The 25,963-nt window shown below is 43.8% G+C and overlaps 1 protein-coding gene across 6 annotated transcripts in view; it reads left to right on the forward strand.

The window, feature by feature from the left end:
• Positions 1-25,963, forward strand: part of KLF12 (KLF transcription factor 12) — a 272,157-nt gene that overhangs the window by 142,239 nt on the left and 103,955 nt on the right. For 5 of the 6 annotated variants that reach the window (XM_077343985.1, XM_077343987.1, XM_077343986.1 and 2 more), the window contains one exon: positions 20,365-20,902. In XM_077343985.1, coding sequence (XP_077200100.1) covers positions 20,365-20,902 — 538 coding nt within the window. Of the gene's footprint in view, positions 1-18,906; positions 18,984-20,364; positions 20,903-25,963 lie in introns of those variants that run through there. The other variant, XM_077343989.1, reaches the window with a different exon arrangement.

The following is a 25,963-nucleotide window of genomic DNA, read 5'->3' on the forward strand; positions in this document are numbered from 1 at the left end:
TTACACTTTCCATCTTTTTATAGCAGCTAACAACTTTTGCATCAATATATTTTGCAAGAAATATTCTGTCTACTCGATTCCAACTTTTATCTTTCTGCATCCAACTCTTTATAATATAAATATAGTACATCTTGAAATAAACTATTCAGGCCTGCAGTACAGATCTCATCTTCATAATTTTTTTTTTGTATTTGTTCTAGCAGTAGAGTGGATGTCATTCTCATTTTAAAATGCTTAAGATGATTTCCACAGGCAGGTATTAGATTTATCTCTCATTTCTATTAAGTTCCAACAGAATTTTATTTTTAGGGGCATATATCTGAATGGAGTAATATTTACAGTGGTAAAGGGAAGCCTAATACATCGTTACGGTGAGTCATTAATTGTAGCTGTCTCTTTTTCTCCTTCAAATAATGAAATTGTGGCAGCAGGATATTGATTATTTAAAGTTATTCTGTCAGGAAACCTGTTATTTAAGGGGCCATTTGTAAAAATGGAATACCTGCATGTTTTATGTTAGATACTGCAAGATACATCAATGTACATGACATGGCGCAGCTCTTTGGAGAAAGACAGAGAATTTACTTTCCTTTGATAAATAGATAAATTGTAAAACGAAAGACGGTACTTGTAACAGAGGTTTATTCTAATTTAACAACTGACACGGTTGCTGCACAAAAGGAGGGAGTAAGACAATGATGCTTTTTCTAAGCGCATAAATACAGCTGATAAGTTACACTGTTTCTCCTGAAGTGACAAGAGAGAAGTGGGTACACAGTTATGCATCTGCTTTGCGTACCAAGAAAAGGAGGTCAAAATAGGTCTGTTTTTCCCGCCAGTGTAGAAGCCTAACATAGTATACAAGCCCTGACATATATGGAGTATGCCAGGAGTTGCGTGTTATTATTGCGTACATCTGCAGCAAGATATTAAGAACTTTTGGGATTCAGGGCGTATAGAAGGAGATGCTTCCTGTATTGCCTGGAGAGTGATTAGAGCGTGGAATTTGCTAGCAGAAGATGTTGTCACGGGCATCAGCATGGATGGCTTTAGAAGGGGTTAGAGATCTGTTGGGCCCTGACCTCAATGGCCCAAGGTAGTCCCGTCTTGTCAGATTTCGGAAGCTAAGCAGGGTTGGCCCTGGTTACTATTTGGATGGGAGACCATGAAGGAATGTAGAGGCAGGCAATGGCAAACCACCATTGACTGTCTTGAAAACCCTGTGGGATCTCCATACATCGGCTATGACTTGAGGGCACTTTCTGCACACACACCTGCCTGTGTCCTCTAGCCATGGTTATTGAAGGGAGCCTCCACATGGAGGGACGATAATCCTCTGAATACTAGTGCCAGGAGGCAAAGTCAGCGGAAGGCCTTGCCTCTCTGTTCTGTTGTTGGTCCTCCAGAGGAGACAGGATGCTGGGCTAGATGGACGGCTGGTCTGATCCAGCAAGGCTCTTCTTACGTTCTGCAGAAGTGCGGAATTTGGTAATGAGGCAGTCTTAGTCATTCTGGAGCCCTGGACAAAGGCATCCAGGTGGGCCTCTCCACATATCCTTTCTGTAGCCCCCTTTCTCCAGAATTAAATGTGACGTCTGAATGCAGCCTCAAAAGCTTGCTCTTCCCCTTCCTGCGACTAGCTGAACCTACACAAATAGTGGGAAATAATTTTAGAATGAATGAAGTGCGGAATGAGACAATAGACAAATTTGTTTTGTATTCATAACCGAAATAGCATGCAGAATTAAGCTTTTGTTGGCACGGAATTTAGGCTGTTTGGGTTTTTTTCTTCTTCCACATATGTGCCTGCCAGAGTATTCTCAAACGTTGCTTGTGGTTGTCGCCAAACTGTTTTGCAAAATCTATTGCAAAGGGAGTACCCTTGAAACCTTGTTAAAATGAGCAGAAACGTACGAAAACATAAAGCAGCCTAAAAACGTCTCTGTGAATAAATACTTGTCTCTCGTTTTTTCTCTGATTCCGCACCAACATAAAGCTCATGCAGGGCCTGTGGCATGTTTATGTAAGGGTGTAAGCCAGATTCCTGCAGGGATCTTCCTCTATATATGCCTCCTCCTCCTCTTCCATAGATTAGTTACATAAAACAGTATGTATATATACATACTCTCATATACGTAAATACACACATGGGGGCCATAGAACTGAATATCATTCTGGCTGCTGCTTAATTCCGCCCTGGCTCCTGCCTAGAGGAATGAGCTCCCAAGAGAGATCAGGGCCCTGCCTGGATTTTTTGAGTTCTGCAGGTCCTGTAGAATGAAGCTCTTCCAATGGGCCTATGGTTGCAACCAACTATATCTCAATCTCGGGCCTCCCTCCCGCCTCTTCTGCCCTCCCTTCCTCTTCCAATTCCTCCTAGTGTTCAATACCTTGTCGGGCTATGAACTATTATCGATCCAGTAATCTTGGCTGATGCAACTGTGTTTAATTTGTGGATCAAAAATGTTAATCTGTTTTCATATTGTGAAACACATTGGTTTTATTGAGTTTTTAGATTCTGCAAACTGCCCTGAGAGGGTTGGAATATAAATATCCGAATGAATGAATGAATTGAATGAATGAATGAATGAATGAATGAATGAATTGAATGAGTGAACGAACGAACAAACGAAGTATAACTGACCTTCTTACCACCATGGTTTTTGGACGAGCGGAAGGAGCCAAGCAGGTGGAACCAAAGGCCGACAAGGTCTGCCCCTCCCAATATCTTCTCAGAACCAGATCCTCCATGGGGTGAGGCAGGGCGGGAAATGCCCCTGAAATGAGAATTCTTGCCATTGGGAAGACTGTGGATAACTTAAGCTGCTATGAGCTTAGTGGCTAACTTCTGAAATCCAAGAGACTATCACCACTGCAGTCGTCTCTTGCTCAGTGACTGAGGCAACAAAGCTACTAAAAGCAAGTTAATTCTGGTGAAACCTCCTGTGAGCTATTGCACAGGTCCAGTGAAGTGCATCAGGCCAAGCCAAGATGGTCTTAGTGTGTCTGGTCAACAGTAGACTTACTAGACTGCATATCACCTTTCCCCTCAGAATTCATGGTGCGGGATTCTTAAGAGAAGGAGACCCATATTTGATCACACCAATGCCCTATCTAGTCCAGCATCCTGTTTCACACAGTGGCTAACCGGTTGCCTCAGACAGCCAACAAACAGGGCAAAGAGGTCAATGCCTTCTCCTGTTGTCACCTCCTGGCACTGATATTCAGAAGAGGGCCACCTCTGGATGTTTTGATTCCCTTTAGTCATCCTGGTGAGTATCCACTTGATGATGGGCCTCCCAGTGAACTCTGCAATGACTCATTGAGTGAAGAAGTACTCCCTTCTCCCCATCCTGAATTCCTTTCCCATCAATTGCAAAATTTACTACTATAGATATAAAATGTTAACCAGATTCCTTCCCTCTCAAGAATGAATGAACTTCGTGCACCTCAAAAGGGTGTAAGGACATTAGTTGCTCAGTTAGTGATGATTTCCTCAAGAATACAGATGGTTAAACTGCTGGTCACCTGCGAACAATAAATAGTTCCTTGGAATTTGAAATAGTCAGCTCTTTGACAGTCTTTGATTGATTGATTCACTGACTGACTGATTGACTGATTGATTTCTAGGCCATCCCTCCCTGCAAGTGGGCTTGAAGTGGCTGACAACACATAAAACATTAAAATCATCTTAAAATATAAAGCAATTTAAAATTAATTCCTATGCCAAGTCCACTTGCACAGTTCCCTGTGCCTTCTTAATTGGTTCACTGGAGGTCTGATGGAATTCTGTAGGCATGGTGGGGGGACCTGACATGGGACATGGAAGAAGAAAGATGGGGCCTGGAGAAAGGGGGAGTCAGGGAGAGAGGTCCATAGTAGTTCTTCATTTTGTCCTACCCTCAACCATAGACCTGGTGGAAGAGTGTCATTTTGCGGGCCCTGCACAACTGTGTTAGTTCCATCAGGGCTTGGATCTCTGTTGGCAGCTCATTCCACCAGTCAAGGCCAGTCAGATTTCTCTGGGGCCAGGGATCTCCAACAGGTTGGTATCAGCAGAGCATAATGCTCATCTGGGGGAAATATAACTATTATACCGTGCCAGTGGCATCACACAGTTTTGTCCTTAAACTGTTAGGGTGATCCAGAGTTTATTTTGATAATGTGGAAGCAAAATGTGGGCTTCTACACACACCGAATGTGTTGTTCTCAGACCTAGGTGAAAAGGAAAATGCTGTAGTTAATAGCCACTGCATTTGCTGCTTTAGAATGCGCTGCAGGTGTGTGAAATATGAACTCCTCACCCGAAGTAGCGGAGGGAAGGCATCCCTTGACCTTGGAGGGAGGGTCTTCTGGTTCTTGCAACATAACACAAAATCAGTAGAATGGTTATGACCTATTAACTGCGTCGAAGTGAATAGGTTGTCTACGGTGACATTGTCATAGATGTAAAGGTCAAGCGCAAATGTCAGTAGAGCTGTTAACTATAATATTATTTGTGACTCGGCTTGGCATGCATTGGGCTGACTTTATTACATAATCATCCCATGCTCGTAGCAATGAGCGCTTCTAGAATAAATATCAACTCGGAGCTATTGTAGCACTATTCCTTTTGACTTGGGTGTACAGATTGTGGTGTTGCAAATACTGCTTCCCCCCGCCCCTGCAAGCACTGTGGGGATAGCCCTAGACCCATGGTACTCGTCCTGTGGCTCATGAAAAGTCACATTCACAATTAATATCAGCTAACAAACCATATTTACTTCTATCTCTGATATATCCAGTATATCCATTCCTCTGGCAGTGTATGTTCCTAGGTTTGAAACACCTGTCAGTCGCATTCCTAACTTCTGGGGCAGGTGCCACATTATGGAACAGTGCTCAGAAGAGCCAAAGGTGGCGTGCCAAACAGCTTCATGTGGCTCCCAAGCCACTGAGTCTCATTGTCCTAGGCCCACATGCAAAGGCCACAGTAGTTCTTTAATAATTCTCAGAGACCCTGTTACCATCTAGATCTGTGGTAGTCAAACTGCGGCCTTCCAGATGTCCATGGACTACAGCGAATGCTGGCAGGGGCTCATGGGAATTGTACTCCATGGGCATCTGGAGAGCTGCAGTTTGACTACCACAGATCTGGATAATATGCTCCAGATGCTGATCAACTGACCAGTTAAACATTTGCCAATTAACAGTTTATTATTTAACCTCTAAATATATATCCTCTGAATCCCAGAATGGCCAGTGAAGCAAGATCAGCCAACCATTGGGATCAAAATTCCAGAGGTGAACAATAGGATGTGTAAAAAAAATGTGTTTTTTGGGGGTTCGAGCTTCATCCCCCTGAATTGATTCAGTAAATCTCAAACCACTGTTTTGGTATAGTGATTCAGATTCAGCGAGATTCAAGTTTCCAGAATTGGCTTGGCTCCATTGTAACCAATCATGGGGGACAATGGCCAGGTAGTCCTGCAGTGGGTGGTATAGTCCCGGCACAGAGGAAAGGTCTAGAGGGAGATGACTTAGCTGGGTTCAGTCCATTGTGTAACTTGTTCTGAATGTTACAATCCAGAGGTGCTTCAAGGTACAGTGCCCTGTTGTATGTCCTTGGTCTTTCCAGCAGAAAGAAAGAACTTCTGGTGGTCTCAACCTATACCTGAAGGAGGTAACAGGAAGGATTCTGCTTCTTAAAAACACCTCTTCCCTGCCTTAAAAACACCTTCCTCTTCTCTACATCCACTGAGAGGCTTATAGCTGCTATCCCCTCCTGCTCTCCATCCCTGGGCAAAATCAGACTTTTGTTCTTCTTGGTCTGGCCCTGATAAAAGAGTTACCATCAGTGCTACAACTTCAGTAATCTGGTCATAAGATCTTACCCAGATGCATACGCTGAGATACCATATTCAGTTCCATACAGCTGTGGAACTGCTTCTCTTACCTCCTGTACAATTTCCCCCTCGGAATTGCTCCCTTTGAATTTTTGGTTTTTACAAGTTCTTGTTTACTTGGATTCCCACAAGGCCCTGGCCAACACCCTTCTTGGATTCCCAAACATCTCCATAAGTCTGGAGGTTGCCAGCTGCTCAGCTGCTTAAAAATGAACCTCAGATGTGCATAATCATGCAAGTATAGCTAATATAATTCTCTACCTTCTTTTTCCCCTGCTACCTTCTTTTTCCTGCTACCTTCTTTTTTCTTTTTTCTTCTAAACTTCTCCATTGAGTACATATGGTACAAATGTGTGCACAAGTGTGCATATGTGTGTTTATGTACAAAATGCAGAGGGAGTTCCCTGATATCCCTCCTAACCTGACTTCCAACCTCCAAAGATTAGAGAAGGTTATGGTGTTTGTATCTGATGTTACAATGCAGTCCGTGGTCACCAGGTGCAACCTCTGGTTGAGAAATTAATTAGTGGATGCTTCATCCGTGGCCTTAGTGTCATCTTATTCCTTCAAGAGATCCAAACTTTTCAGGGACACGCTGGAAAATATTCTAATTCAGACTAAAGAGAAAGAGAAGGTCCTCCCATACTCAGACCATGGGGACTCCAGGAGAGGATCCAGACTTTTGGACTCTTCCTTTTGTGGCTCTAGGAACAAGGGTAATCAAACTGCGGTGCTCCAGATGTCCATGGACTACAATTCCCATGAATTGTAGCTGGCAGGGGCTCATGGGAATTGTAGTCCATGGACATCTGGACGGCCGCAGTTTGACTACCCCTGCTCTAGGGCATTTGGATCATCATAGAATGTTCAGAATGACAGAAGATTCTCCTGGAAGGGACACAAACCTTCCTACAGGTTCCAGTCTTCATCTTCAGAGCTGATGCCACTTCCAAAGGGGCGAGAGACAGACTGCAGAACTTTGCCATGACAGACTTCGCCTTCATCATTTCAAGATCAGTGGGTCCTCCAAGCAGTTTCTTTGGGTCTTCAACAAGCATTTGCCTCCCCACCTACAAGAAGGTTCCTGTAGTCTCCTCTGTCTTCCAATTAAACAAAAGTTCAAGTTCTTCAGGTTATCCAATATCTTCAGGAATTGGGGGGCCATAGAATCAGTCCTGTCAAACCAACATGGGTCAGGTCTATTTTTTGTCCCATAATTCAGAATAGGGAAAGTGCTGTGTTCTGGACCTCCATAACAGAAGCCCTGAACAGGGGGATTTCTGGTCTTCAATAGATTTATACTGGTATCCTCTCCAGAAGTTTTTGAGATTTGAAGTTTTGGACCAATACTTCAAAATTTTAGTAATACTTTTTAGTCTGGCTTTGGCTCCCATGACTTTCACCAAATTAATGGTATTGCTTGTGACAGCTCTTCAGAAGAACAGCCTGCATATTTACTTCTATCTAGATGGCTTTCTTCTAAGTTTGTCCTCCAGGGAGAAGGGAGCAGAGGACCTGCAGAGAACTATAAGTTTTCTTCATCAACATGAGTCTGAGATAAACTTCAAGAAGAGCCATTTGTTGCCTACACAGGTATCATTTAACTTGAGGATGGTGAGGCACAAGTCTCAGCATACCTTGGATATCATGTTCATTTCAGGCCTCCAGGGTCACATTATCTCAACCACTGAGATGTTCCCATGGATAGGAGGGCACTTGAGAGATTTGCAGTGGCTACTTTTTCCCCAGTAGACAGCAATAGCAGTAAAGCACGGTTGGAGAATTCTGGTTCCAGACAAAATGAGATCTTCCTTAACTTGATGGACCAATCCTTCCAACCTTTCGAGATGCAAATGTTTTCTTCCACGCCAGAGAGTGCAAGAGGATTAAGTGTGTTCAAGTGTTCTTACCCACCCTGGAGATTGTATACTTTGGTGGAAAGTTCCATCAAGTCTCAGCCAACCTATGGTGACTAGAGGGGTTATCATGGCAAGAGATGTACTGAGGTGATCAGCCATTGCCTGCTTCAGCAGACCAAATGGCAATCTCCCATCCAAATATTAACTAAGACTGACCCTCCTTAGTTGTTAAGATCTGATGAGACTTGGCTGTGCAGCTCCGGGCAAAGTATAATAGGGGATCAAAATACACCATGGTCCTTTCAGGAGATCTATCCTATTTTCAGAATGAGAAATGGGATATTAGTGCTGCCAAAAGTATTCATATGAGACAGATGGACTGATAGAGCTGTAATAAATAGCCATAACAACAACAGTGGCTTCTTTTCCAAAGTGTCTGCTTGCTCTTACATACACAAACACTCTATCTTTATTCTAACAGCTTTCATTTAAATCCAGCAATGATTAACTCCCGTTTCTTTGGCTTCACGTTGGTTTTTTGTTTGTAAGAATTGGTAAAGCAGCAAATGTTTAGTGAGAGAAGGGGGGGGGGGATGATGACTCAGAATATGTCAGTCCTAATCACAGAGTGCCTATTTTGAATGATGAGTCATTTCTCTGAGCCCCATCATGCACAGGGTGTGGATATATTCACATTTAGGGGGCGGGGACACAACTTTTTCAGATGATCTCGGGTGGCAAGACAAACCGATATCCTTTTGAGGGGGAAGCAGAATGGAGACCACCAGGAAATAATAGAGAATCAGGACATAATTGGATATGTTGTTGTAGCAATTTATTACAGGTTTCGGGGGGGGGGGGCTAAGTGGGCATTTTATGGATTGAATTTAGACTGAAAGCTGTTGCTGTAACTAGAGACAGCTGATCTGGCCACAGTGGCCTGTGATATAGTAACCTTGAGACGATTACTGTAATATGCCTGTGCGGAGCCTCCCTTGATGACTGCTCATAGACTTTCATTGCTATTGTCCACGGTGTGCCACATATTTTTTAGATAATTATACTTCATTTTTCTTCCCAACAGAGACCTAGGTGGTTTTCAATATTCTCCCTTCCTCCATTTGACCCTCACACTAGGTCAGTGAGCTAAGCTGTGTTGGCTTTGGTTACTCAAAGGAGAGGGAATTCCATCATGAGTGTCCCCAATTTTAGTCCCAACACCCAATTCCTATATTGTTCAGACTTCATTTTATATAAGAGGCTCACCACTGTGCACATATTACCACTGGATTGCAGACTCTGGGTTGGATACCAGTGTGATTGCAGGTCTGAGTCACGGTTTTAGTGATGCTCTCTGCCCCCTTTCTTCCCACATAGTGGATCCAGTTTGGGAAGACTCATGATCGAATCTCCCCTCTGGGAGTTTGCACACACACAGTCAGTTTTTTGGGGTTGGGTTTTGTTGACCCTCAGTGAAGTCATCATCAACAGAATCTTTGAACTATGTCCTAAATGTAGCTGTCCAGATGCCCATGGACTACAATTCCCACGAGGCCCTTGCTGCTGGGAATTGCAGTCCATGGACATCTGGAGAGCCACAGTTTGGCCACCCGTTTGTTTCTTTGGATTGGATTTTGTTGATCCTTAGTGAAACCGTCATCAACAGAATCCTTGAACGATGCCCTAAGCTGCTTATCTGGGAAATGTAATGGGAGTGATGGAAAGTTACATCAAATCTTAGCCAACCTATGGTGACTCAGAGGTCATGTGATCTTATTTATTTCGATTGTTTTCACTGTTTCTTTCAAAGTGTGCAATATTTAGTAACAAGATTAGCCTTCATATCATTCCCATGTGGCAAAAATATACTGGCAGGCATTCTTAAAACAAATTTCAGATTAAAAAAAAATGTTTGAATTTGGATGATTGCACTTTTTCATGATGTAATTAAGTATTTCCTTTAACCTGCCTGGAGAAGGATTTTCAGTCAGCTTACCCCACTGAAGAAGCAAGCGGTGACTCTGGACATGGCTATATGCTATTTTTGTTATTTATTGTTGAATTTCAGTGTTTCAGTCTTGGTACGAGTCACTCAGTCTTTATTATGGGATGGGGGAGACTTTCATAGAGAAGGAGCCAAGCCTCATAGCTGGTGTTGCACAGGAAGTGACATCATCAAACCAACTAAGTCCAGGCAATGCTTTGGTATTTGGGCTGTGGCATAACCAGATTCTACCATATTTTTTCTTAAGGTAAGTTCCCGTGATTGCTAGCAGGGGCTGTCAACAGGGGACCCCCCGCCTGCACTGGAGCATCTGGCAGCTCTAATTCCCACCCCATCTTACCCTTGACATCTTTTCAGGTGTAATAGCAGCCCATCATGTTTAGTGTAGCTCTGACATGAAGTGATTCCGTAGTCTTCAAGCAGTGGCTGGACAAATACTTATCCTGGATGCTTTAGGTTGATCCTACATTAAGCAGAGGGTTGGACTAGATGGACTGTGTGGTCCCTTCCAGCTCTGATTCCATGATACTATAATAGTTTGCAATCTATAATGTGTCACATTTTGTTTTCTTCAAAACATGTTTACATTTTATTTCTACCAAGCTTGGTCTCATAAGGCAACTAACAAAAACAAAACAACTTTCTAAGCATACAGAGGTATATAGTACAGTTGAAAGCATAAACAGGAAGGAAGCTCACTAATGTAATGTCAAACAAAACAAAATGTGTTCACCTGCCAGCGGAAGATAACAATAGGTCAGAATTGATCAATCTCCCCAGGGAGGGAATTCTGCTGCTTTGGTGCCACGACTGAGAAGGCCTGGCTATCCTCAGATGGTAGACACTCTCAAAGCAAGGCTTTCAAAGTTGATCACTGTGGTCAGGTAGGTTCATTTGAGCATTAATTAACAAATTTAAAACCCTCAAATACTACATTTTAAACTACGTAATACATTTATTTTGTGGACATTCCATTTCTTAAATAGGCCATATAACCTGTCTGCACCCTAACCCTTTTTATTATTCAACTTCAAAAGGGTGAGGTGCCACGATGTCTGCCATATTCCAAATGGAGATGTGGGGAGAAAAAGACCTTATAGTTGGCCTGGAAATAAAGGCCATTTGGGAGTCCCTCGCTCCATACCCATTGTATGGGAGCGTTGCCAACCTCCAGGTGGGGCCTGCAGATCTTCCAGTGCTACAGCTTATCTCCATATGTCCAAAATCAGTTTCCCTAGAGAAAATGGCACCTTGATGAAATAAGACTGGAGTTATATGGTTCCTGCGATCCACTCCAGTCGGTATTCTGTGCCAATTGTATCTTCTGGATACTCTTCAAGGATAGTTCAATGCAGAGCACATTGCAGTAATCTAATCTAGATGTTACCAGGGCATGCACTAGAGTGGCAAGATTTGTTTATTTGTTTATTTATTTGTTTATTGATTGATGCAGCTGTCTTTCTAGCCAAAGGCACAGTTGGCCCCAGTTGTTACCTATTACAGGTCCCCTCTCCAAAACAGGCACCTTATGAGGCAGGTGAGGCTGAAAGATCTCTAAGAGAACTATGACTGGCCCAAGTTCTCCCAGCTGGCTGCATGTGGAGGAAGAGGAGGGAACCAGAACTGGCTCTCCAAATTAGAGTCTGCTGCTGTTAACCAGCACACCACACTGCACGTCAGTGAAACCTCCCAGTTTGTTATGAAAACAAGATGGATTTATTTAATGCAATTAAAAAAATACATATATTACCCTGTTTTCCCATGGATGCCAAAGGTTATCCCAATGCGATGACATTCGGAGGAGCAAGAATGAGGGAGAAAAACCTCTTGCCCCAGCCACCACACACTCGTTTAATTTGTAGAAGACAGCAAGACTTGAAACCTGTCCAGTCTTTCAGAAGATTTTCAGAGCTTTAAGCTCTGCTCTTGCACACAGGCTGTGGCTGTACTCGAGGCCCGCCTGAGGGCAGTCAGAGTGTAAATGTTCCCCAGCTTTCTTTGGCCTGGTTGCCTTAGCAATGAACTCCCTTCCCCCCTAGTGAAGACTTTGAAACCTCCCTGAATGCATTGTTGGAAAGGGAGGATGCAGAGGACACGACCGACTTCATTACATTTTTGGCTGTACCCTTTATTCCTTGTATTCATTATTCATCATCCTGGGACGGCATACAACATTATAGATATAAAACCAATAAAACACATAAATACAGTAAAAACGACTAAAGCTCATAATAAATATCCTATGCTGAGTCGCTGCTTATTGATAAGAGGGAGGACGTAGGAGGAGATCCTGAATTGGTAGGGGAGGCCCATGTGATAGTAGACACTCTCAAAGCAAGGCTTTAGAAGATTTGGCAGAAGCCTCTTGGCAGTTTGGCGGAAGCCTCTTACACAGTGTGCATGTGCTCATCCTCTGGAGCTCTTTTGACAGGTCCCTGAAAAAGCCTGGTAGGCACTCTAAATTCCTGGGAGTTACGAATCATCTTTGGTGAGGTTAATCTGGGAAGGACTCTATTATTGGATGTTATGGGCATATAGGCCACGACAATATGACTTATGGAAGAGCTCTGTCTTGCAGGCCCAGCAGAGGGATAGTCCCCCTCTGGAGTCTGAGGCTAAAGAGACATCACAAAACTTCCTTGAGACTCTGTTTGGCAGTGAAAAGTGGAGTATAAAGCCCAACTCTTCTTCTACGTTGATGTTTCTTTCAGCATCTTCTGTTCATACTGTTTCTCTGTGTAGTGCTCATGGAGAGATCCGATTGGTCTTCTCCGGCACTTTTTGCTTTCAGAAAGCATAGGTTCCATGTAGGGAATGTGTGGCTCGGCTCTGCTGCCTCGGCGATCACTGAAGGCCGAGGCGCCGTGGTGCTGGCCTCCCACGTGCTGCCTTGGGCTTTGGTGATCGCCGAGGCACACATCCCTAATTCCAGCATCATACAAGATTGCTCGCTTGCCAGACGGGATCCATGGGTTTGGCGGAAGCCTCTTACACAGAGTGCATGTGCTCATCATCTGGATCTCTTTTGACAGGTCCCTGAAAATGCCTGGTAGGCACTCTAAATTCCTGGGAGTTACGAATCACCTTTGGTGAGGTTCATCTGGGAAGGACTCTATTATTAATAAAGGCTGGCATCACTCATAACCTTTCAAGCAAGAGCCTTATTGAACTTAACGTGAACTTAAAGATCCTCTTTCACGAAAGACCAGCAAGAGTGCAGTTGTCACATTGTTGTACAAGCTGTTCAGCAAGGCTTGCATTCATTTCGTAAGATGCATTCCGTGTCTTTGAAGGGCTGGGGGATGGGGGGGGAGAGCTCATATGTGGTGGATAACCGGTTTTGTCTTGCTGTGACAAATGTGCCCGTCCCTCTGTGACTGTCATGCCGCTCTTGAGGAATGAGCTGGAGATGCGGTTTCAAATGTCATGCTTGGATTGTTTCGTCGATACTTCCCCGATCAACAGCATTACATATGAATGGATTCAGTGGTAGGTAGGGCTCTTTGGGGACGTGGCTGAATATCAGATGAATTCTTCATGCGCCAAAGGGCTGGGTGGTTCTTAAGACTCTTGCTTGCAGAATTTTCATTGCCTTCTCATTAACTGGTTAAATACATTTCAAGAAAGTTGCATTTCATTTTAATAAAAGCTACTTTTTTAACATCCCGGAGAAAGTTTGATGAATTGGTAAGAAGCCGAACTACTGCTCATTATTAGAATGGAAAGCTGTCTAATTTAATCCATTTCGCTAATAAGACTAAATAGCAGTATTAAAAAGATGCTGATGATGTTAGCCATTCAATCGTGTCTGACTCTTGGTGATCCTATGGCTCAACTGTCACCATGTTTTTTGATCTAGCATCACTTCTTTTAGTTGTATAATGCTCTGGTATCTAACCACCATGTTCTTTGCCACCCTGGTTTCCTTTTACCACTGACCAGTCCTAGCATAATTGCTCTCTCCAATGAGTTGGAATGGATGATCTGGCCAAAGTAAATAAGCCAGAGTTTCGTGTTTTTTTTCCCCCCTCCAGTGACATATCTGACTTTATGCACTCTAGTTTTTCCTTGTTTGTGACTTGCTCTATCATGGAATCCGCAGAAGCCTTCTCCAGCACCAGAGCTCAAACAAATCAACTCTTCTCATGTCCAATTTAAATAAGTCATTTCACTAATAAGAGTGAACAGCAGTTTTATAAAGATCAAACTTGTCAAAATAAAAACATGCCTTCAATAATTAAATTTACTCAGTTGATCAGTTAAAGCTACGATTGAATTATCTGCAAGTTAAACTGAGGAATGATAGATTCGGGGGGGGGGGGTAGCCGTGTTGGCCTGAAGTAGCAGAACAAAATTTGAGTCCAGCCGCACCTTTAAGACCAACAAACTTTTATTCAAGGTGTGAGCGTTTGAGGGCATGCACACTTCCTCAGACAAAGAAATAGGAATCATCAGAGTACAGACAAAAAGAGAGAGTCAATTAGCTGTGAATTAGTAAACAACACCATGAAGATATATGCAGCCTAATGAAGAGCAAATACTGCCTTGCTGGAATAACAAAAATGAGTTCATCTTTGGGTTCAGTTGCCATTCACAAATGGATAAGGGGCATACATTTTATTCACATAACAGTCCTGTTTTCAGGGGCTTCTGGTACATCAGTTGGACAGTGGTTACCTCAGGGTTACCCATTGATTGTTATAGCAATCAGGGGGTTGAACCTGAATCTTGCCGTTCCTAATTCAAGCACTGCACCTATTTCTTGTTTTATAGCAAAGCCCTGTGAAATTCAGCTGCTTTTGCATTTGTGTGTCACAATAAGGCTTTATATGCATGCTGAGGTTGTCATGTGATATCTGAGACGCTCTGTGAAATTTTCTTGCTGAGTTTATGATAGTTATGTAGTTCGTATACTTCGTCATCATGTAGTTCATAATTATAGAATTGTGGTTATGTAGTATTTATATAGTATTTCTGTAGAGGTGAAGAGCTGGATTTATTCTCTGCTGGGTGACCTTGGGCTCATCACACTCCTGTTAGAACTGTTCTTGGAGAGCAGATCTGTCAGAGCTGTCTCAGCTTCACCTACCTTATAGGGTGTCTGTTGTGGGGAGAGGAAGTAAGTCCTTTTGGTAGTGAAAAGTAAGGTACAAAACCTAACTCTTCTTCTAGTAAAGTAGTTTCATATTTGTTAGTCAAAAGGGACCTCTCGTCCCGTACCCATTTCCGTCCCAGAGTGCGCACCAGAAGATGTTTCCACATCAAAAAGAACTTGTGAAAGAAAACATCCCCCCAATAGTCTTAATTTTGTGGAAGGCTTTTTTTTTTTTTTTGCAGTGTTTTGAAACAATTTAAATGTGTGGGGTATTGAGGAGTAGATTCCTGATTTTCAAGTCAGTTTTCAAAGGCCTTGTATGGAGTTAAGATGATACAGTGCGGAAGACTGAAGTCCACATTACTAACGTGTGAACGTTCACCCATGCCATTAGCCGGATAAGTCTGCAGCTCAACCTAACCCACATGGTACAGAAGCAGCATGTTTAACTTGATTCTGACGAAGAGTGCTTGCACTCGAAAGCTCACGCCTTGAATAAATCTTTGTTGGTCTTAAAGGTGCTACTGGACTCTGATTTTATTGATTCTTTATATTTTCTCTCTGCAAGGTCTGCAAACCCATAGCTATTTCAGAGGACTCATAGTAAGTGGAGATTTCTCCCGCCAAAGCTAGCAAGTGAATGGGTCCATAGATAGAAATAGCATCAGCTTGAAGGGATGATGCTTGGCTCTGCTTTTCTCTTTGAAAATAATCATATTACATATCGTTGGGTCATAAAAAGCTTGATTTATTGAAGCCAATTCACAAGCCACTAAATCATTGCTGTGAAACAGCGGCATTTCACAGCTTTCCGCTTTATCCCATTAAAATTTCAAGTCTATAATATGCAATTATGTGTATACTCAAAGTGAAGATATTATTTTCTGTGCGGGGGGGGGGGGAAAGGAAGTGTAAATTTCTCCCCTTTAATTTGTAATATATTCAGGCTTGACAGTACTAATTTGCACTGCAAAGTAATTTGGGCGCAAGAGGCATATGTCAACACGGGGAGTAGCTGAAGCGTTGTCTCTGGGGAATCAGACTTAAATCTGTCTTGTTACCAATATGTTTGATATGCTCATCTTAATTTTTTGACCCAATAATGACAATTTATGTAGTGCTTTTCTTCTTTTCTGGCAGATTTGCTGTATGCAGGAGGGTATGGGACAGGCAGCACACTGTGTCTTGAGGAAGCACAGCTGCACCATAGCAGTGCAGTTGGCTCTTGGTACCTAAATCAGGAGTAGCCAAACTGCAGCCCTCCAGATGTCCGTGGACTACAATTCCCAGGAGCCCCCTGCCAGCGTTCGCTGGCAGGGGGCTCCTGGGAATTGTAGTCCATGGACATCTGGAGGGCTGCAATTTGACTACCCCTGCCCTAAATCAAGGCGAGCCAGATTCCCCTCCCTCCAGTCTGTAATTTTTCTGGATTCAGCCAGTTTGTTCACTCAACTTCTTCAGTTCTCCTTGAGAGCCAGCTTAGTGTAGTGGGTAAGAGCGGCATCCTCTAATCGGGAGGACCAGGTTTGATTCCCAACTCCTCCTTCACATGCAGCCAGCTGGGTGACTTTGGGACAGCCCCTGTTCTCTCAGAGCTCTCTCAGCTCCACCTGTCTCACAGGGTGGCTGTTGTGGGGAGAGGAAGAGCAGCTAGTTGTAAGCTGCTTTGAGACTCCTTCAGGTAGTAAAAAGTGGGATACAAAAAACCTAGTTCTTTCTAAAGCTGTTCTCCCACATGACTTATGCCAGTGATCTCTTGCATTCCTGATTAACAAGGTACCCCACTTCTTCTTTTCTCAGTAGTTGGATCCAACCCAAATGGGCTTAATTTTCCAGATGTCTAATGGATGTCTGGAAAATTAATCTGGACTCCCAATTAGGTCTAGAACAGTTCCAACCAGTAGGCCCCACAAGGCAGTGATCGTTTGTTAGACAACATTGTGGTCTTACTTTCACAGGTTAGGCATTTCCTACAGCTGTTAGAATGATAGAATGGATTAGATCCCAGTTGTCCCCTCTGTCTTGTGGTAAATAATGAATGGCAAGGATGGCAAGTCAGTCCTTGAGCAGCTGGAACAGAGAGCTGTGATTTCTAAGACTCAGCATGGGTTTCACAAGTCATGTCAAACCAACCTTACCTTTTTTTTCGAGAAAGTGACTGCCTTGCTGGATCAGGGGAATGCTGTGGACATAGTGTATCTGGATTTCAGTAAAAAAAATTGACAAGGTTCCACGTGATATTCTTTTTGATAAAATGTGGTATGGATCCTAATTCTATCAGGTGGGTTGATAACTGGTTTGCAGATCGTACCCAAGGGGCACTTGCTAATGGGTCAGTATCCTCTTGGAGGAGAGTGACAAGTGGAGTGCCCCAGGGATCTGTTCCAAGGCCTATGTTGGTCAACATATTTATGAATGATTTGGATGAGGGATTAGAGGGCGGTACTTATTAAATTTGCAGACAATACTAATCTGGGAGGGGTAGCAAACACAACAAAAGATAGAATCAGGATATAGGCTCGAGAAGTGGGCTAAACTGAATAAAATAAAATTCAATAGGGGCAAATTTAAAGTTCTGTATTTAGGTAGGAAAAACCATATACACCAGTATAGGATGGGGGAGACTTGGCTTGCCAATAGCATGTGCAAAAAGGATCTAGGAGACTTAGTAGACCATACGCTGAACATGAGTCAGCAGTCTGACTCAGTGGCTAAAAAGGCAAATGGGATTTGGGGCTTTATCAAATGGAATATCTTGTCCAGATCATGGGAGGTGATGGTTTACTCTGCTTTGGTTTGGCCTCACTTGGAGTACTGTGTTCAGTTTTGGGCACCCCAGTTGAAGAGGGATGTAGACAAACTGGAGCGTGTCCAGAGGAGGACAACAAAGATGGTGAGGGGATTGGAGACCAAGACGTATGAGGAAAGGTTGGGAGAGCTTGGTCTGTTTAGCCTAGAGAGGAGACGACTGAGAAGGGATTTGATAACCATTTTAAAGTATTTAAAAGGCTGCCATATAGGGGATGGAGCAGAGTTGTTCTCTCTTGCCCTGGGGGAATGGACCAGAACCAATGGGATTAAATTAATTCAAAAGAAATTCCATCTAAACATCAGGAAGAAGTTCCTGACAGTTCGAGCGGTTTCTCAGAGGAACAGGCTTCCTCGGGAGGTGGTGGGTTCTCCATCTTCAGAGATTTTTAAACAGAGGCTAGAGAGCCATCTGATAGAGAGGCTGATTCTGTGAAGGTTCAAGGTGGTGGCAGGTTACAGAGGATGAGTGTCCTTCATTGTGCTAGATGCATTGGACTAGATGACCTAGGAGGTACCTCTCAACTCTATTATTCTATGATACTAAGGAGATCCCAGTACTTTAAAGTCATAAAATAGGGTGGGATGTTGATTGTGTTTTCAGTGCCTTTGGCAGGTAGGCAGGCAGAAGGCAGGCACCTTGAGCCAAGAGGAAAGATGGGGAGTATAAATATTTTCATTAATCAAAAACGCAGCCCCAGACTCCATAATTCTGGCCACAGGGTCAGATAATGAGTTGGGAAGTGCAGAAAATTTCCTAACATTAAAGCAAAAGCACCAATTTCATGTAGGCATGCATAGAAGACAGAATCTAAGCCATAAGGGTTTTAGTTGAAGGTGGACAGGTTTGATGTGTTTCTCTTGTGAGAATATGGTCCCAAATTCTGTCCAGAATGCCTCCCTAACAGCTGCCCGTCGTTGATAGTAACCAGCTGTAACAGTGAAAACAGGATGACCTCCAACTGAGCACAAGGATAAGATTCAGCTTGGAACATGATGTATAAATAGGAGTAAGACTGAGATAAATCAGTAGTTCAGGGAGGCCAGGGAGACTCCGAGAGCAGATGAGCTGGCCTGCTAATGCCTTGGATGTAAAGCAGCAGGACAACAACAAGAATGATTCCGTGTGTCTGTGGAAGGTGGTACAAGAAAGTGCCCAGCTGTTTTTATGCCCCTGGCTCATTTTATTATTGACACTTCTTATAGTGCTGTTTTATGTATTTTTTAGAAAAAGAATCCGTTTTTATACCCCTCTTTCCACTGCCAGAAGGGGTCTCAAAATGGCTTACAAACATCTTTCCTTCTTCTCCCCACAACAAACACCCTGTGAGGTAGGTTGGGCTGAGTTAATTCTGACAGGACTGCTCTGTGAGAACAGAAATATCAGGACTATGACTAGCCCGATGTCACCCAACTGTATAGGGAGGAGCAGGGAATCAAACCCGGCTTGCCAGATTAGAAGCCGCTGCTCTTTACCGCTATAACCACGCTGGCTCTCCCCCCCCCCCCAAATCTTTGTGAGCTGTCTTAAACAGCACTTTCAATAAACATACATATTTACATTTTCTGTGTAAATCCTTATCTATTGCTCCTCTTAATATTTGTGAAACAGCCCTGGGGGTGGAGAGTGTCCTGGCTGTCCGAGCTGGAACCATGAAAGAATGGCAGGACAATGACTAGTCACAAAGGGGTGCAATGGAAGCAACTGATCCAAAGACTAAGGCATTGGTTCTTTACTTGTTGCCTGTTGCCCTGTTTTTCTTCTAAAATGATAAATAGAGAGGGGTAGGACCCAGTGAAGGATCAGATACAAAACAAGTATTGAGGCACTGGGATACCAAAGTGGCAAGCACAATATCCAAAATAGACTTCTACGGAGTCTTCAATCTTCTGTTATTTCTTTATTCTTTTATATTCAAAACAGCTACAGCTCTTGTTATAATGACCTTTCACTCTATGTGAGAGATATATTTACAAAATTGGTCTGAAAACCATAACATTTATGTCCCTTGACAAAGCTAGTGGGCGAAACGCATTGGGACTGTTTTGAATATAAAACAATACTTGTTTTGTCTCTGTTTTTCTTCTAAGGCAGGCCCTGGAAGGGTTTCTGGAATGGGTGAAAGTTAATTTTTAATATATATTTTTTTAATTGGTTAAACATTTATCGGGTGATATGACCACATATGGTTACTTTGATCTGCCCCTCCCATTCCCAAAATGGTCAGTGATAGGCCTGGAGGTGGTGGGAAGGGGAGGGGCCTCGGGTGGGCATGTACAAAACTGTGCCTCCCAACAATATTCTACATAATTGTGCCACTTCCAGGGTTTCTCGAAGCCTGGAGTTATTTCAGGGGGTTCTCAACTGTAAAAAAGTAGAGAAAGCCTGTTCTAAGGGAACCACATCCTGCTATGATAAGGTGACCAGATTGTCCCACTTTCGGAGGGACATCTGGGGGTACCTGGCAAATTGTACTTATGTTGAAATTAAAATATATATATATATATATATTACACTATTTTTGCGTTCTATGCGTCCTGTGAAAATTTGTTTTGCTCATATAGACCAAATTTTTAATCAAGAACACCCCCCCCCCGGTCAATGGTGTCCTGCTTTACCAACGTTAAAATCTGGTCCCCTTATGCTATGAACCCTTATTTAGCAGCAGCTCCTAAAAGGTTATACCTGTTTTCCTTCCCTTCCCCCAACAGTCTCCAAACTCCCACAGTTACCCAGATATGGAAGCTGTCCCCATGTTGCTGAACAGCATGAAGGCAGACCCAGAAGAGGACTCCTTGTCTACAGACCATTTCCAAACACAGACTGAGCCAGTGGACTTGTCGATAAACAAAGCCCGGTCGTCCCCTGTCGCCGCTTCGTCGTCGCCGGTGTCCATCACTGCGTCCGCGTCGTCTCCTTCCTCTACTTCAACGTCTTCGAGTCGACCAGCATCATCACCGACCGTAATAACGTCGGTATCTTCGGCAGCATCTGCTCCATCAGTATTAACTCCAGGCCCGCTTGTGGCGTCGGCGTCGGGCGTTGGAGGGCAGCAGTTTTTGCACATTATCCATCCAGTTCCCCCTTCCAGCCCCATGAACCTACAGACCAACAAAATGAGTCATGTGCACCGCATTCCAGTGGTGGTCCAGTCGGTACCTGTGGTCTACACAGCTGTGAGGTCACCAGGGAATGTGAACAACACTATAGTCGTACCGTTATTGGAGGATGGGAGAAGTCATGTCAAAGGTAAGAGATTGCCATTTAAATTAAGGAGAATTAAGCGCAGTTGCTGGGCCTGGTAGTGTTAAAAAGCTGCTGTTGACATTTAAGGAAGCCAAGATGGCTGCTTGGACTCGTTGTGTGAAGAAATGCAGCAAAAATATTCAGCTAGCTCTTAAAACAGAGCGCTAGCAAGAGGGCAGGTGCATGACATCCTTACTATTTTACATTGCTCATGTGTCCCGTGTCCTTGTTTAGCCCTCGGGCTTTAGTTTATCCCTACTCTGAAATCATAGATTTATAGATAGATGCTGAGTTATGATCATTCTCACTGTTCGTTCTTCATGTGGTCAGCAGGCAAGAACCATTAACAGAGCTAAAAGATGACTCAGTGAGGTTCAGTTTTCGGGAATGTCTTTTCATAAAGAAGGTATGCCTTTTGATAGCATCTCATAGGGCTGTCTCTTGCTCCTTGTCACGGATTTCATGGTTGGGGCTCCCATTCCATGTAGTGCCATGAATGGTTGCAGTGACGTTTGCCAGTGATAACTCTTCACGTTCCTGCTCCTGTGCCAAGATGGGGCATTAACCTGGTTTAAAAATATCATTAAGTAATGTTCAGAGCATTACAGAGTACCAACAGAGATAGGAGACACATTGATTATTATTTACAAAAAAAATTAGCTGACTGATAGATGGGAGATGCAATGTAATTAAAAAACTGTGATGAGACCAGTCCCTATTAGTAGCCATACAGAGCAGACGGCTAGAGCAGGGGTAGTCAACCTATGGTTCTCCAGATGGTCATGGACTACAAGTCCCATGAGCTCCTGCCAGCATTTGCTGGCAGGGGCTCATGGGAATTGTAGTCCATGAATATCTGGAGGACAACAGGTTGACTACCCCTGGGCTAGAGGGTATCAGTCGTGTGGGCAGGATATTCCATGGGTGGTCCTAGTGACTTTTCTTATTGCTGTCTGCAGTTACAGCAGGTATCTAGTAGGAAGCATTCTGCTTCATTGTTAGGCCTGCCTCTGATGTAAGTAGGGATGCCAGTCCCTAGGTGGGACCTGGGGATCCACTGGTTTTACAGCTCATCTCCATGCAACAGAGATCAGTTCCACTGGAGAAAATGACAGCTCCGGAGGGTGGACTCCATAGCATTATACTCCATTGAGGTTCTAAATCTCTCCCCTCCTGGTTCTTCCCCCAAAGTCTCCAGGTATTTCTCAACCCCAGATGTAGGGTTAGAAGAAAGCTGCCTGCAGTCCTCTCCATATATGCTTTCTGTCATACCCTTCCAGAGGCTCTGTGCAGTGCCTTTTCCTGTGGAGCAAGGCTGTAGCCTTCCTCCTTTTTCCTCTTTAAGGATACTGAAAGTGACACCCCTTTTTACTGTGAGGGTTCCCTTCGTCTCAGTCTAACTGCTCCCACCACAGTTGTATTCCGTGAATCCTTAAACTGGCTCTATGGGACCCACGAATCCTTAAACCGCCCCTGAATAGCACCACAGATGAAATAATAATATTAATAAACTTAGTTGAACAGTGTCCTTCTTTTGTTGACAAGTCACAACTGACCCAAAGGGGTCCTGACCCCCAGGCTGAGAACCACAGGATAAAAGCAAGAAAATCCTAAAGGATTCTGTTCCCCGTGCTTTCCCGTTTCTTTCTGTCACAGCAGTGATACATACGCAGTTGCCTTTGATTGTAGCAACAGGCAGTTATGTATATCAATGGCTTCGTTCATAAATCGTCAAGATTTATTCCTCTCCTCCTCGCCCTGTCTCATGTGTGAAGGCTGCTGCGTGTTTTGCATGCAGATACAGCCCGTTCTTCGTGGGCCCTGGCTGAATAAGATTAGCTTCCCATTGCACCTGTAGAACATTTGTAGCAGTCAGCAAGAAAATGTTTGTATCGTTTAGATCAGGGGTAGTCAAACTGCGGCCCTCCAGATGTCCATGGACTACAATTCCCAGGAGCCCCTGCCAGCGAATGCTGGCAGGGGCTTCTGGGAATTGTAGTCCATGGACATCTGGAGGGCCGCAGTTTGACTACCCCTGGTTTAGATAGTAATTCAGACCACTGTAGGGCACTGTGACAGCCCAGAGGGCACTGAGAGAAATACATGGTCAGACAATCCAGGAGGTTGCCGCTGGGTCTCTGTAGGATTCATTAATGTAAAACCTTGTCTTCTTCATTTCAGTCTCCAGTGGAGGCAGGTAATTCTAGTGCATCTCAGTGTCACTCATGGCAGAAATACGTGGCCTAAAAGGAGGCATGAATTAGTGCTTTGTGCACAAAGGCCTAACTTCACAGTATGCTTTCCTCAGCTTTGATCCTGGTTCTGGCAGACAAACGAGGTCTGATAATTCTGCCCTCAGAACACTGTTCCTGTGCCTGGAGAGGCCTGATTTGGGTCAGGACTGTGACCCCTGTGAAGAAAACCTCATACAGTCAGTGTGTAAAGCGTCTGCTTCTTCTTTTTGTTTGGCCTGATCCAGTCCTTGTGGAATGAGCTGCTGCCTGAGACCAGGATCCTGATGCAGCTATTAGAATTCTGCAGAACCTGTGAAGTGACCCTCTTCCACCGGGCCTATGGTTGAGGCCAGGGCGACCTTTTGAAAGGGCTTCCCTTCGATCCTTGCAGTTCTGCCCCACTCCCCTGTTGTTCTTGCCACCTACATAAACTTTCTCAACTTTTTTCCTGTCGAGAAACCTCTGAAACATTATTCAGGCTTTGAGGAACCCCAGGAGTGGTGCCTGATGCAGAATATAATTAGGAAGCATAGCTGTGTACACACCCACTTCAGGCCTCTCCATTTCCCATCCCCTCCAGGCCCATCATTGGCCATTTGGGGGGGGGGGGGTGAGTCAATAGGACCATAGATGGCCTTGTCACTGAATAAATATTTAGCAATTTTAAAAAATATATATTTAACAGTAATTAACTCTCACCCATTCGGGAAATCCTTCCAGGGCCATCAAGAAACCCCAGGGTTTCATGAAAACCTGGTTGATAAAGCCTGACATGCATATATAACAGGTGGTGAAAGAAAAAGACAGCAGAAGGGGCTGGGAGAATGGTTAGTTAGACAGTTGTAATTAGTGGCCAGATAGATAATAAGTGTTTAGGCTTTAAGTGATTAATTATTAGAATGTAAATGCTATTAATAAAGTATGTGTTATTTATATTTAATATGTTGTAAATTAAGAGCCTCTTGTGGCGCAGAGTGGTAAGGCAGCAGACATGCAGTCTGAAAGCTCTGCCCATGAGGCTGGGAGTTCAATCCCAGCAGCTCAAGGTTGACTCAGCCTTCCGTCTTCTGAGGTCGGTAAAATGAGTACCCAGCTTGCTGGGGGGTAAAACGGTAATGACTGTGGAAGGCACTGGCAAACCACCCCGTATTGAGTCTGCCATGTTCACAGTGCTTGAGCAGACGTTGAAAGCCAGTTTGGACCCTCATGCGGACAAGGTCACTTTTAGAGCATAGGAATTGTTTTAAGCTGGGATCCTGTCCGTAGAAAAGGTATGTCCTGTGTTGCTCAAACCTGTAATTGCTTTTCTTTTCTCTGGCTTTGTTTTATGTCTGATGGTGAGTCCATTTGGTATCAGATACTTGGTGTGATTTAGGTCTTAACAGTGTCAAGAATTCAATTTCCTGTTAACGAGTGTAAGTTCTACATTTTCCAGTTCAAGATAGAAAACAGCTAAAGGTGTTTCTTGAGCTGGCAGGGAGGGTTCCAGCACTTATCCATGTAGACAGATAAACATCCATGCGTGTCTGCATTATACGTAGATTTCCCCTTTTTCTTTTTCTGCTGAGCATACAGCGCTGCTGTTAATCCTGCACATCTATGGCAAATCCTTTTACTTCTGAAATTACTGTAAATAATGACTTTGATTGGATCCTATAATTAACAGCCTATGGTAGATTAGAAGTGAAATGCAAGCTCAGACGGCATCTCACTGCCTCCCCCCTCCCTCCCCAAGTGAACAGGAGCATAGTTAACTGCTTAAGCCGCACAGTCTCATAAAACCTCAATAAACGCTGAAAACTGTGGAGTATGGGTAATCTCGCTATAAATTGTAATAAAAATTACCCTGTAGACTCTATATTATGATCATTAAGTTCATGGATGCTGCTGCTGTGTACATAAAGTTTTATGGAATAAATCGACCCGTTTTGCTGCCCCTATCAGAAAGCAAGCTGTTTTTGATTTAAAACTTGATTGGCAGTATCGGAGCATTTTTTCCCTGAAAACTGTAACCGCTCATGATGACCTTTAATGGGAAGGGGTGGGGACATGGGGACAGTTGTGCCTTTGCTGATGGGCGAGGGTTCTTTGTTACGAGCCCTAAGAGCATATAGAAGGTGTACGTTAGTTCGAGTTGTGAAGGGGGGGACTGTTGTTTCTTTACGAAGCTTCTTTGAGGAATATCAAGTAAACCTCTGCACAACATCTAATCTCTCTGGACTCAGTTCGTATTGTGTCTCTCCGTATTTGTTTTGAAATGCTAAGTGGTACAATTAGTTATCAGCATCTTCTTTTTCTCTCTCTCTCCATTACTCCCCGGGCTATTGAACGTCAGCTTTGCTGCTCTGAAAATAGTGTGGTTTATTTTTTTATTTTTTTAAAAATGGCACCAAGATGTGGGCAAGTCAGTCTTTCGCACTGCTCCAGTAGATTGTACCAGGGATCCATAATATGGTGTCTATGGGCGTTATAACACCCGCCAGCTGTTTTACAGGCACCCACCAAATGCTTTTAGAAAGTAGGCAGAGCTAGGCAGGGTTTAGCCCAGCAAGACTTCTGGTTGGCTACATAGATTAAAAGGCATCCTGTTACACGGAGCTTCAGCATGGAATGTTGAGGAGTGACTGTTGGAATAATAGGTAACCTCAATCCCTGACATTTTGTGGTATGCCCCTTCTGCATCATCCATTTTGTGCCTGGCAGCACCTACTGTGGCAGCCATTTTGTCAATGTGCCCACTGCCCTGTGTCAGGGTTCTAAAGAAGGTTGGGGACCCCTGGTGTCTACGTTTACATATTCACTGGTCTGCCAAGGAAGACGGGGAGCCCCC

Source organism: Paroedura picta, chromosome 6 (assembly GCF_049243985.1).
Source record: "Paroedura picta isolate Pp20150507F chromosome 6, Ppicta_v3.0, whole genome shotgun sequence".
NCBI lineage: Eukaryota > Metazoa > Chordata > Lepidosauria > Squamata > Gekkonidae > Paroedura > Paroedura picta.